General features: G+C 45.1%; 1 protein-coding gene across 1 annotated transcript in view; it reads right to left on the bottom strand.

Moving 5' to 3' along the window:
- Positions 1 to 7,671: 7,671 nt before the first annotated feature.
- Positions 7,672 to 12,950, bottom strand: part of LOC103089585 (NXPE family member 3-like) — a 6,659-nt gene continuing 1,380 nt past the window's right edge. Inside the window, 4 exon segments of the mRNA XM_082931449.1 lie at positions 7,672 to 8,133; positions 8,136 to 8,206; positions 8,921 to 9,133; positions 9,239 to 9,312. Coding sequence (XP_082787575.1) covers positions 7,672 to 8,133; positions 8,136 to 8,206; positions 8,921 to 9,133; positions 9,239 to 9,312 — 820 coding nt within the window.

Here is a 12,950-nt window from a genome sequence, read left to right as displayed (position 1 = left end):
ACACCACGTCTTCTTTATCCATTCATCTGTCAATGGACATTTTATTTATTTATTTATTTATTATTTTTAAAGGTGAAGAGAACATTTTTTTAAAACAAATTTATTTACTTTTCTTGACTTTTTTTTTTTCCGCTACGTCGGGTCTTCATTGCGGCCTGCGGGTGTTCTTTCTCTAGTTGTGGCTCGTGGGCTCCAGAGAGCATGGACTCTGTAGTTTGCAGCACGTGGGCTCTCTTGTTGAGGCACGCGAGCTCAATAGTTGTGGTGCCCTGGCTTAGTTGCCCCACGGCATGTGGGATCTTAGTTCCTCCACCAGGGATGAAACCCTTGTTCCCTGCATTGGAAGGTGGATTCTTTACCACTGGACCACCAGGGAAGTCCCCTGTTGATGGACATTTACATTGCTTCCATGTCTTGACTATTGTAAATAGTGCTGCTATGAACATTGGGGTGCATGTATCTTTTTGAATTATAGTTTTCTCCAGATATATGCCCAGGAGTGGGATTGCTGATCATATGGTAACTCTATTTTTTGTTCTTTGAGGAACCTCCATACTGTTTTCCACAGTGGCTGCACCAATTTACATTCCCACCAACAATGTAGGAGGGTTTCCTTTTTTCCACACCCTCTTCAGCATTTATTATTGTAGACTTTGTGATGATGGTCATTCTGATCGGTGTGAGGTAATACCTCATTGTAGTTTTGATTTGCATTTCTCTAATAATTAGTGATGTTGAGCATTTTTTCTTGTGCTTCTTGGCCATCTGTATGTCTTCTTTGGAGAAATGTCTGTTTAGGTCTTCTGCCCATTTTTTGATTGGGTTGTTTGTTTTTTTTGTTATTGAGTTATATGAGCTGTTTGTATATTTTGGAAATTAAGCCCTTGTCAGTTGCATTGTTTACAAATATTTTCATCCATTCTGTAAGTTGTCTTTTCATTCTCTTTATGGTTTCCTTTGCTGTGCAAAAAAGCAAAAGCTTCTAAGTTTGATTAGGTCTCATTTGTTTATTTTTCCTTTTATATCTATTGCCTTGGGAGACTTACCTAAGAAAACATTGCTACGATTTATATCAGAGAATGTTTAGCCTATGTTCTCTTCTAGGAGTTTTATGGTATCATGTAAGTTTATGTGGTATCATTTAAGTCTTTAAACCATTTTGAGTTTATTTTTGTGTATGGTGTGAGGGTGTGTTCTAACTTCATTGATTTCCATGAGGATGTCCAGCTTCCCCAACACACACCACTTGCTGAAGAGACTGTCTTTTCTCCATTATGTATTCTTGGTTCCTTTGTTGAAGATTAATTGACTGCAGGTGTGTGGGTTTATTTCTGTGCTCTCTAGTCTGTTCCATTGATCCATATGTCTGTTTTGAATACTGTAGCTTTGCACTGTTGTCTGAAGTCTGGGAGAGTTATTCTCTGAAGTCTGGGAGGGTATGTTTATTTGATTGAATCCTCTCTCCTGACTATACATGAGAGCAGAGGCTGTGCTTGCTCTTGCTCTCTGTGGCATCCCCTGCACATTGCACCGAGCCTGGCACATAGTAGGTTCTCAGTCAGTATTTTTAAATAAATGAATAGAAGCCAGAGAAAGCCAGAAGAATGGAAGTCCACAGGACTCTGTGTCTGAGCAGTTGAGAATTGGGAGCTTTGCTTTACAAGTTTCAAAAAAATACGTGCATTTTTGCCTTTTGAGTTGAAAGGCAAAAACTGTGAATAAATTTTTTAAAGTGTCTTTTGTTCTTATAAAAGAAATCTAGAAGAACCTGAAGCTGACACAGGCATCATTTAAGACCCAGGATGTGAAGGTGTGGGTGTGACTGTGACAGGTTGTACCTTATTAAGGGAAAAGAACTCTCTCGCATAAGGGTGGAGAGTGGGGTTCCGCATATATGTGAGACCATACGATACTTGTCTTCCTCTGTCTGACTTATTTCACTTAGCATAATGCTATCAAAGTCCATCCAGGTTGTTGCAAATAGCAAGATTTCCTTCTGTTTTATGGATTAATAATATTCCATTATGTATATACACCACATTTTCTTTATTCATCCATTGATGGACACTTAGGTAGTTTCCATATCTTGGCTATTGTAAATAGTACTGTATGGGGCTTCCCTGGTGGCGCAGTGGTTGAGAGTCTGCCTGCCGACGCAGGGGACACGGGTTCGTGCCCTGGTCTGGGAAGATCCCACATGCCAGGAGCGGCTGGGCCCGTGAGCCATGGCCGCTGAGCCTGCGTGTCCGGAGCCTGTGCTCCGCAACAGGAGAGGCCACAACAGTGAGAGGCCCGCGTACCGAAAAAAAAAAAGTACTGCATGAACATGGAGGGGAGATCTTTTTGAGTTAGTGTTTTCCTTTCCTTCAGATAAATACCCAGGAGTAGAATTGCTGAATCTTATCAGTAATCTCTTATTTGACTGAAGTTTGACTTTTGTTGTTCTTTTAGAAAGTCAGCTGTATTTCCTGGATTATCACATATTTGAAATGTTGGTCTGTTGCCTTCACAGCTGTGTAATACTTTAGCTGAGTGTAAAATTCTTTTTTTTTTTTCAGGACACCTTTCTCTTTAATGAAATTGTTCAGATGTGCAAGGGATTACAGGCATTTGTGATCACAGTAAGTGTCCTGAGGTTGGAACCACAAAACAGGCCAGAAGAAAATGATGCTATAGTCTGTGCCCATTCATGCTCTTCATCCTCCTTCAATATTAATAAAATGTAATGGAGAGTCCCTACCTTTTGTTGAACTCATAATTGAGTTTTAGCATTTTAATGATTATTCTTTATGATTTGTAGGGGCCACATGGCCCATAATGCACAATTAGAGGTAAGATGCCCTTTCCAAGGTCATTGGCTCTATACAACTTTTGTAAATATGACTGGTACATTACTTTTATTATTCAATTAGCTTTGGCAATCAGGAACTTAAGACATAATTGGATCACGTCAAGTACAGTTACATTGCACATGAATCCAAGAAAAGAATGTGATGAGTACACCACAAGTTTAATTCAGGGTTATCTAATTGTTTTATCCTAAAATACAGTTCCTCTCATCTCACTGGAACCCACACACTAAATTAAGGACTTCTGGCTGCCAGAATTCATTTGTGTTCTTGGATTTTCACTTTGAAAACTTCCAAAGGAGACAAGGAATCCTGCTGATAGCAGAATAAGCCTCAGCTATGGAAGTCAAACTGGTGACAAATATGAAGAAAACCGTAATCAGTTTTAATGAAAACAAATAGCATAGTGCCTGGACCAGGGGAGTCCAGGGACATGTTTAGCGTAGTTCATGGGTGGAATTCAACAATTTTTTTTTTCATACACACACACTGTATTTTATTTTTACAAGAGATAAATAGACTGACACCAAGCATTGTTAATGGATGACCACAACAAAAGCAACAATGACTGCAGTTACCAAACACGAAATACACTCACACTATGTCGTAATATTGACATTCAGTCCAGGAATCCTCCACTGTAACAGCTCCTTTACTTTGCAGTGAAAATTGATTTGTACATTTTTTGCCTCTGAGTCCTTGTGGGATTTTTTTTTTTTTTTATCTCAAACAGAAAGTCACAAAAATTATAATCATCCTCATCAGTTCACTCAGTCCCATGTAATTAATTTTTTTTTCATCTTGATCTTTTGTTAGCACTTTTATGAGTTCATCAGTTTTCCATTAGAGTTCTGAAAATGCTTATTCATTCAGTTCAGCAGTGTAGTCAGTTACCAGAAACCTGTACTTGTCAGTCTTTTCTATGAATTCCTTGAAGATGAGAGTGTAAGATTCTTGGGTGTTTTTGTTTTGTTTTCTTATAGTTTGTGGGCTTTGCAAGCATTGTTCCTCTGTCTTCTAGTGTTCAATGTTGTTGTTTATTAATCTAAGTCAATCTTAAATTTTCTCTTATAGGTGACTTAAACCTGTTTTGCTTAAATGCCCAAAGGATTCTTTCTTTATTTTTAAATGTCAGTGATTTTACAAGTGATGCCCTGATGTTGGCTCTTTTGTGTCAGTTTTTTTTGGTATGCATGTAATAATACAGATTTCAATCATGTGAAAGAAAAATAGTTTGAATTAGAATAAGCTGAAAAATCCGCAGTTGTGTGAAATATGACATGGATTCAACTCTGAAGTACAGAAACAAATAAACGAATCCCAGGAGCTTAAACAAATTAGAGAAAAATTGTGTGTCTCACATAGGAGAAGTCTGGAAGAAGGCAGCCTGGGGGCGGGGGCACAGCAGACCTGTGATCCCAGTAGGAACCCTGGCTCCGTGTAACTTTCCTTTCAACCAAACTTAGCATTTGCTCTGTTTCCTATGGTCACAAGATGTCTGCTCCCTCCCAGCACCAGAGCTGCATCTTAGGAGGTCAGGAAAAGAAAGAGAAAAGGGCAAAAGACATTCACCAGCCAAGTCTCTCTGCCTGTTAAAGAACTTTCCTGAAGCCCAACTCAGAAATGTCATTGGCTTGAAGTATGTCACATGGCAATCCCTAGTTGCAAGAAAGTCCGGGAAATGTGGCTTTTTCACCAGCTACTTTTGGCGGGGGTGGTTCACATGCAAACTCCATTTTATTTTTTTAACATCTTTATTGGAGTATAATTGCTTTACAATGGTGTGTTAGTTTCTGCATTATAACAAAGTGAATCAGCTCTACGTATACATATATCCCCACATCTCCTCTCTCTTGCATCTCCCTCCCTCCCACCCTCCTTATCCCACCCCTCTAGGTGGTCACAAAGCACTGAGCTGATCTCCCTGTGCTATGCGGCTGCTTCCCACTAGCTATCGGTTTTACATTTGGTAGTGTATCTATGTCCATGCCACTCTCTCACTTTGTCCCAGGTTACCTTTAGATTCCATATATATGTGTTAGCATACGGTATTTGTTTTTCTCTTTCTGACTTACTTCACTCTGTATGACAGACTCTAGGTCCATCCACCTCACTACAAATAACTCAATTTCATTTCTTTTTATGGCTGAGTAATATTCCATTGTATATATGTGCCACATCTTCTTTATCCATTCATCTGTCCATGGACACTTAGGTTGCTTCCATGTCCTGGTTATTGTAAATAGAGCTGCAGTGAACATTGTGGTACATGACTCTTTTTGAATTATGGTTTTCTCAGGGTATATGCCCAGTAGTGGGATTGCTGGGTCGTATGGTAGTTCTATTTTTAGATTTTTAAGGAACCTCCCTACTGTTCTCCATAGTGGCTGTATCAATTTACATTCCTACCAACAGTGCAAGAGTGTTCCCTTTTCTCCACACCCTCTCCAGCATTTATTGTTTGTAGATCGAATATCCAAAGTAATCTTGAGAAAGTAAAACGGAGCTGGAGGAATCAGGCTCCCTGACTTCAGACTATACTACAGTATAGTAGCACTACTATACTACAGTAATCAAGACAGTATGGTACTGGCACAAAAACAGAAATATAGATCAATGGAACAGGATAGAAACCCCAGAGATAAACCCATGCACAAATGGTCACCTTATTTTTGATAAAGGAGGCAAGAATATACAATGGAGAAAAGACAGCCTCTTCAATAAGTGGTGCTGGGAAAACTGGACAGGTACATGTGAAAGAATGAAATTAGAACACTCCCTAACACCAGACACAAAAATAAACTCAAAATGGATTAAAGACCTAAGTGTAAGGCCAGACACTATAAAACTCTTAGAGTAAACATAGGCCAAACACTCTATGACATAAACCACAGCAAGATTCTTTTTGATCCACCTCCTAGAGAAATGGAAATAAAAACAAAAATAAACAAATGGGACCTAATGAAACTTAAAAGCTTTTGCACAGCAAAGGAAACCATAAACAAGACAAAAAGACAACCCTCAGAATGGGAGAAAATATTTGCAAATGAAGCAACTGACAAAGGATTAATTTCCAAAATTTACAAGCAGCTCATGCAGCTCAATATCAAAAAAACAAACAACCCAATCCAAAAATGGGCAGAAGCCCTAAATGGACATTTCTCCGAAGAAGATATACAGATTGCCAACAAACACATGAAAGAATGCTCAACATCATTAATCATTAGAGAAATGCAAATCAAAACTACAATGAGATATCACCTCACACCAGTCAGAATGGCCATCATCAAAAAATCTACAAGCAAACTCTATTTAGTATCTAACCTCCATAACACACTAAGTTCATCTTACAGAAAATAAAAATATATGTATTTAAAAATTGATCTGAAAGAAGAACATAATAACTGGAACAGAAATAAACAAGTCCCAAAGGAAACAACCATAACAATACTTAATTTTGGAAATGTAATTTTCCCTAATATAATTAATTTATGTTTATGATTCATGAACTGTTCCTTAATTTTCTGCTATAATTCTGTACCATTTGTGTAACAAGCAGAAAAGTTCCTAGCTACCCTGTGCACACAGAGATTTTCTATAAATGTTTCTGCAATCAGTTTCATTTGCTTTGCCCAGGATTCACTGGTTGACTGGCAATGCCTGGATTCATCACAGGACAGATTCATCACAGGAAGCTTTGATCATCCTTAATCAGATTCACATGGGGGAAATAAGGACGCAGTGGTTCCACAGCAGAAATTTTAGTGAATGTAAAAATGTAGGATCCACTGCATTCCTCTGTTTCTTTCTCCAATATTATAAAACACCTAGACTTTAATGCTTAGGCAAGGAACAGGAGCCAGCACACCATAGGGATTCTTCTGTACGTGATTCTCTAACATTTCAACCAAATCTATTAGAAAATAGCGGCTATATGTTTCACCGGTGAGACAAGGGTTATCAAAACATAATCTGTCGGGCTTCCCTGGTGGCGCAGTGGTTGGGAGTCCGCCTGCCAATGCAGGGGACACGGATTCGTGCCCCAGTCCGGGAGGATCCCACATGCCGCGGAGCGGCTGGGCCCGTGGGCCATGGCCGCTGAGCCTGCGCATCCGGAGCCTGTGCTCGGCAACGGGAGATGCCACAACAGTGAGAGGCCCGTGTACCGCAAAAAAAAACAAAAAAAACCATTATCTTTGGATTCCCTATAAGGAAAACAGTGTTAATCTTTTATAAGCAGTAACAAAAAAGTAAGGCTGTGTTCTGGCTATTCATTCACTCCCCTTAAGCATATCAGTTCACTTTCTGGATGAGAATCAAAGATTTCTTTGTTCATTTTTTGGTACTTTTTCAAACTTTCTACAAAGAGCATGTATTACTTTTTACAATTAGGAGACATTTTATCTTACAAATCAATCCATAAAAGTCTTTATACAGAGAGTCAGGCTTTCCGCTTGGGTGGCTCTGATATCTGAAGTGGAATCCATCCCTTATATTTTTGCAAGGCTCCTTGACACTCTAAACATAGAGCCCAACATATATGCTCATATGTACCAATGGAATAGGCGTTGCTGGCTCTGTCCCCAACCCTCATCCCCTCAGCCTGGCTTTTCCACGTGGGGAGAAAGCTCTTAAGATACATTGGATGACTGTCAGGCTTCCCTCCCCTGCCACCACCCACATCCCAGTTCTTGCTGGTGGAAATTATGACCTGCATCAGAGGGCGGTAAGGGAAGACATACAGACAGATGAGGGGGAGGGGCTTCCAGGCTTGGTATCACACCAGCTTCTCCATCCACAGCCCCAGGACTGGCAGGAGCGCTCAGGTGGGGCAGACGTGGGAGAGCAAGAAGTCCACCTCATTTCAGACGATGCGCTTCCCCGGGTGGATGCTGTCAGGCAGGGCCAGGCTGGAGGTCGTTTCCCAGGTGTCCACAAAGGCCACACGGAGGTTGGCAAAGGCAGCTAGGAGGAGCCGGTTCACCTGGAGGGAGAACCAGTCGCTGCCGTACACTGACTTGTAGCTGGTGTTGGCCAGTTTGATGACCACCAGAGTGTGGGGCTCCTGGGCCAGCAGCACAGCCAAGGCGGCCCGGATCCCTGCCAGTCATTGCACAAAGGTGGATGGAGGGAAGGTGGTGAAGTGGCCGCCCAGGCTCAGCACCACCACGGTGTGGGGGCTCCCAGCCAGGCCCCCCAGTTACCGGACCACAGAGTGCAGGGCGGCCACAGATGTGTGGAGGGAGTGCAGTGGCCAGCTGTGCGCAGGTCAGTGCCGCATGGTATGCCCCAGGCAGTGTCCACGGCCATCAGAGGACCCGTCTGATGCGTGGTGTGTAGATCCACCGGCTTCAGGGCTGTGCGGAGGACAAGAGAGGAGGTTTAGGGATTAATATTGGACCGTGCACCATCCTCTTGAATGAAATACAAATTATAGTCCCTATTTCCCAGGATGTAAACCTTCTCCCTAAACCCTAGGGCTGCCCCCACTCAAGTTTTCAAGGTTGCCAAGGATCTGCCTATTATCCGTCCAAACACCTATTCAGTTTGCTTTTAATTCTCTGGCGTTTGATTTCCATAAGCTTGTTGGCCTCTTCCAAAACCTTCCTTTCTTGCCTTCTGTAACACTACATCATTCTGTTTCTCTCTCCCTTTCTGGTCATTCTTTGCTCAGTTGTTTCTAGCTCTGGGTCAGGGCACACAGCTGAGTGAACTTACTGGGTTTCAGGACCCTCTGGCGTGAGGCTGGTCACCATTGGGCAAGGACGTAAACTGGGCAACCCAGAATCTCTAGCCTGGGGCAAGTCTTCATCCAGGAGCGGCTGAAGGGTACCAATAGATGAATCCAAGTTGGAGAGCTCAGTCAGAAAGGAGGCTTCAGAGAGTGACAATACATGGCTAAGAAAGGAGAGGGTTCCCAAAGGGAAATCAATGAGACAAAATGCTACAGGGGGCCGGGGAGACTGAGAACTAGGAATAGGTCTTCAGACTTGGTAACTAGGAGGTCACTGGCAATGTTCTAGATTAGGGAGAGCAAATTGGTTCTGCCCTCTCCCCTCACGGCTGCTCACAGGACACGGTGTCCCGCAGATACTCCCACCACTGCCGGAGCATGGAGTCCCCCGTCATGTGGACGATGTGGCCAGCCAGGCAGCCCAGGATGCTGTCAGCAGCGGAGAAAGAGCGGCCAGAGCAGGACAGCAAGTGCCACGTGTTTTGGTGGTAGAATCCGGAGGGCTTCAGGCCTGGGATCCCAGGGTGGCATGGTTGTTGAGGTGACGGAACTGTAAGCAGTTGTTTGTGAGCAAAGCAGTCAGTGAGTGCACAAGAGGCTAACGCTACGGCCTGGAGTCAGGACTGCCTTTCCTGCCAACCCTGGTGCCACTTACCCACACTCCTGTTGTTCTCCTTCGCCACCCAGATTGGAGAAATGCCCAGAGGGAGGGCCTTGTCTGTCACATTCCTGAAGAGAAACCAGTGGGCAAGAGAGGAATATGTGATGAGAAGGAATCCTGGACTGAGGTGAAAGATGGGTTCTTGGAGGAAAGGAGGTTCTCAATGTCAAGGGCACCTGTCCTGTGTCATCGCTCCTGGGAGAGAGCAATATAGGAGGCCTAGGGAGGGATTGGAAGCTGGAGTTAAGGAATCCTGATTCTTTGAATTTCATGGCCTCAGGGATTTCGTCAGTGCAGAAAGCAGAGTTGTTTTAAAATATATCCAGGACTTTGGTTTAATTCAGGTCTGGTGAGGCCAACAGATCAGGAGACAGTTACCATTGAAGAGATTGTGTGTTGCGCACAGTTCCTAAATGGTGGAGGGTGGGGGGCACGGCACACCATGCAGGGCCACGTGGGGAAGCACCAGGGCTGGTCAGGAGGCACAAGGAGCCGGCGGAGAATGTAGGTGAAAGCCTTTATTGTGGTTTTAACAGGAAGCGATGGGCAAGGAAGGGTAAGCAGCTGCACAAGCTTAGGTTGGGATAGTTTGAATAATTTCAGTGGCCACTGGGCCATAGAGGTGCTCTTCAGTTACCTAGTTCCTCGCTCTGGCATGTCGGGGCAGCTTCAAGAGCCTGGTAAAAGGAGGCAGGGTGGCCAGGTGGCTTCAGGATGGGGTGGGTTGCCTATCAGAGCTGTGCTCAAGGCAAGTTGTTTACTCTCTCTGGGAGTCAGCTAGCCCAAGATGTCAAAGCATCACCAAATATAGAAAATGAAAAACACAATTAATACAAGAAGGTGCTTGGAGCCTTTTACAAGAAGTTTTAGCTCTACTGTTGGTCTCACCAAGCCCACTGCAGTTGGACCTTCACTCCCACCAGAAATGGCAACATCCAGTGTCACTTCTCAGCCTTTGTCATCCCTGCATCAGCCTAGTGGTCACCCCCTCCTCCCTGAGACTCGCGCTTTGCCTGGTTGCCAGGGTGCCTCACTCTCCCGGTAGCCCCTTTTACGAGCCCCCTTCTCCCCAGCCTCTTGATACTGGAGGGTCCAGGCTCAGCCTTTGCTCCTCTTTTCCAGTCACACTCCCTCCCTTGGTGGTCTCGCTCGGCCTCCGGACTTTAACTTCCACAGTTAGATCTCCAGCCCTGACTTCTCTGCCAAATTCCAGATTTGTGTATGTATCAGCCTCTCTGCTTGATGTCTGACACACATGACCAAACTCCCCGTCTCCACTCCTGCCTCACCTGTACATTTTCCCCTTTAGCAGATGGCAACTCTATCCTTCAGGCGAGCGGGCCTCAAACCCTGCAGTCACCCACCAGTTCTCTCTCTTTGGACCATTCTGTCTCTCAGGACATCCTGTGGGCACTGCCTCCAGAATATATCCAGAAATGAATCACTTTAGACACCTCTGCTACTCCAGCCCGAGGCCAAGGCCTCCTGTGTTTCAGTCTCTCTGCTTCTCCCGGTGACATCCTTGGCCAACTCTCTCATTCCCTTACAGTCTTTGCTTAAATGTCACCTTAATGAGTTCTACCCTGACCCCCTGCTTAACACTGCATCCTGTCCCCACACACTCGTAATCCTCACCTCCTCTATATTTAAGAATTTCCACAGTACATATCTCCTTCTAACATCCTATGTAATTTATTTATTGTTATGTTTACTGTTTACCATCCCTTCCTCCAGTCATATGTAAGCTTTATGAGGGCAAGGTCCTTGTCTGTCTGTTCACTACCACATCCCCAGTGTCTGCAGCAGGACCATGCATGTAATAGGTGCTCATGTGCATTTACTGAATGAAGGGACAGACTGATTGAAGAGGTTGAGTCCTAGGAGGAGAGGGGAATTTGCTTTTGGGGGGAAGGGGAGAGAATATTCCTGTACTCTGGAAAGATGCTGAGTGTGGCCCGCCCTAGGACTGTTGGGGCTCTGGTGCCCCATAGAGGTGACAGAGCTTCGGGGGCAGGTGAAGGATGATCCTGGAGCCCAAGACCACACAGGCTTGGACAGTGGGCACTTTGGGGTGACAAGCATGACAGAAGACTAAGGAAAGATCCCTGATGGTCAGGGTGTCAGTTCCTTTGCAGGACCCTAGGCAAGGGAACCCTTCCCACCAGCCCACTGCAGAGGTCCTCAGAATGGGATTAAAGTTGCTGTAAAGAAAACACCTGACCTTGGGATTGCAAATCCACATCCACTACACACTTGCACATGTGTGCTTCTCTGTTTAATGCCTGTCTTCAATCGGCATGCTATTAGCTCCTGAGAGATGGGGCCATGCTGCCCTACTCTCCTGTCCCCAGGACCTCCAGGGCTTTGGACAGTGTCTGGCACAGAGAGGGGGTTGGGGGAGGGGCTTAACGGCAGCAAAGGCCTGAGATCAGATTATAAGAGCCGACAGAGCCTGCTGTGCTGTCCCTGATCTAAGCATGTAGCATACATTAACTTATTTGTTCCTCACTACAACTCGACAGGGGAGGTCCTAAAGTTATTCCTGTCTACAAATGAGAGACCGGAGGTGCAGAGAGGTTACGTAACTTGCCAGAAATCCCACGAATAGAAGGTGGAACATAGTAACAGGTGGAGCAGGGATTTGAACCCAGGCAGTCTCGCTCCAGAGGTGGCTGGGCTTTACCTCCGAGCAACATCCTGAGATGGCTCCTGTACTGAATCTTAAATTTATTTCCAATTGACCAATGCTAAAAGGATGTGTGGTTCTTTTTTCCTGACCAAAGGGAGCATAAAAATTGGTCTGGAAAGAACCAGGTTTCCTGGTGCTGAATCCTCACATTGGAAGTAAATGTTGTGGAAATTCACCAATTGGTGCTGAGAGCCTCTGGAGAGGGGTGTCTGGTGGAGCTGGCACCTCAGGGATCTCCAGTTCAGCTGCCTCAGTGCTTCGAGCCAGCCAGCACCTCTGGTCCTCCCAGCAGCAGCCAGTGATAACTTTCATGCTCTCTGGGGCCACAGAGCAGCATCCCTCCCACCTGACCACCTCTGCCTCTCCCCGCAGCCCCTTCTCCCCCTTCACCCGCAGAAGGGGTGTCCCTCCACCTCTGCCCTGCCCCTACCCAGCCATCCCCGGGACCCGGTTTTTGCCTCCTTCCACTACTGTCTCTGCTGGAGACCAGATGCACCTATCTTTAAAAATGTCTCTTTCCTCCCTGGGGTCTCTCTAGCCCTCGTCCTGCCTCAGATCCCAGGGGCAGGAAGTAGGGCTCACTGCCAGCCAGCCTGGTTTCACTCTCTCCTTGCCATCACTCCCATTCTTGCTTCCCTGGGACCGAGGACAATTCTCAGCTTTGGTTTTGCTTGGCTTCTAGGCTGCGATCTCTGCTCCCTTCTCACTCAGTGGGGTCACATCCATCCTCCTTACTCCCCAGCCACACATCCTAGTGATTTCTAAATTGACATCTCTCCTTGCAGGGGCCGTCAGCACAGCAGAGGGACCAGGACACTTCTCTTTGGCCAGAGGTCTGTGGTTCTCCTTCAGGCTTCAGCTCAGTTGTCACCTGCCCTGATCACCATATGCCAGGTGGGGTGCCCTTTCTCCGTGTCCTCAAACCACTCGGTGTGTGCTACAGTTAAGCACTCACTACAGTGCTTGTTTTAAAAGGTCCCATGTCCCCTCACTGAAAACTTGTAGAGGGCAGGAATG

Source organism: Lipotes vexillifer, unplaced genomic scaffold (genome assembly GCF_000442215.2).
Source record: "Lipotes vexillifer unplaced genomic scaffold, Lipotes_vexillifer_v1.1 scaffold12, whole genome shotgun sequence".
NCBI classification, from domain to species: Eukaryota; Metazoa; Chordata; class Mammalia; order Artiodactyla; family Lipotidae; genus Lipotes; species Lipotes vexillifer.
The sequence above is the reverse complement of the archived record's forward strand: the minus strand, read 5'-3'. Positions and strand labels throughout refer to the sequence as shown.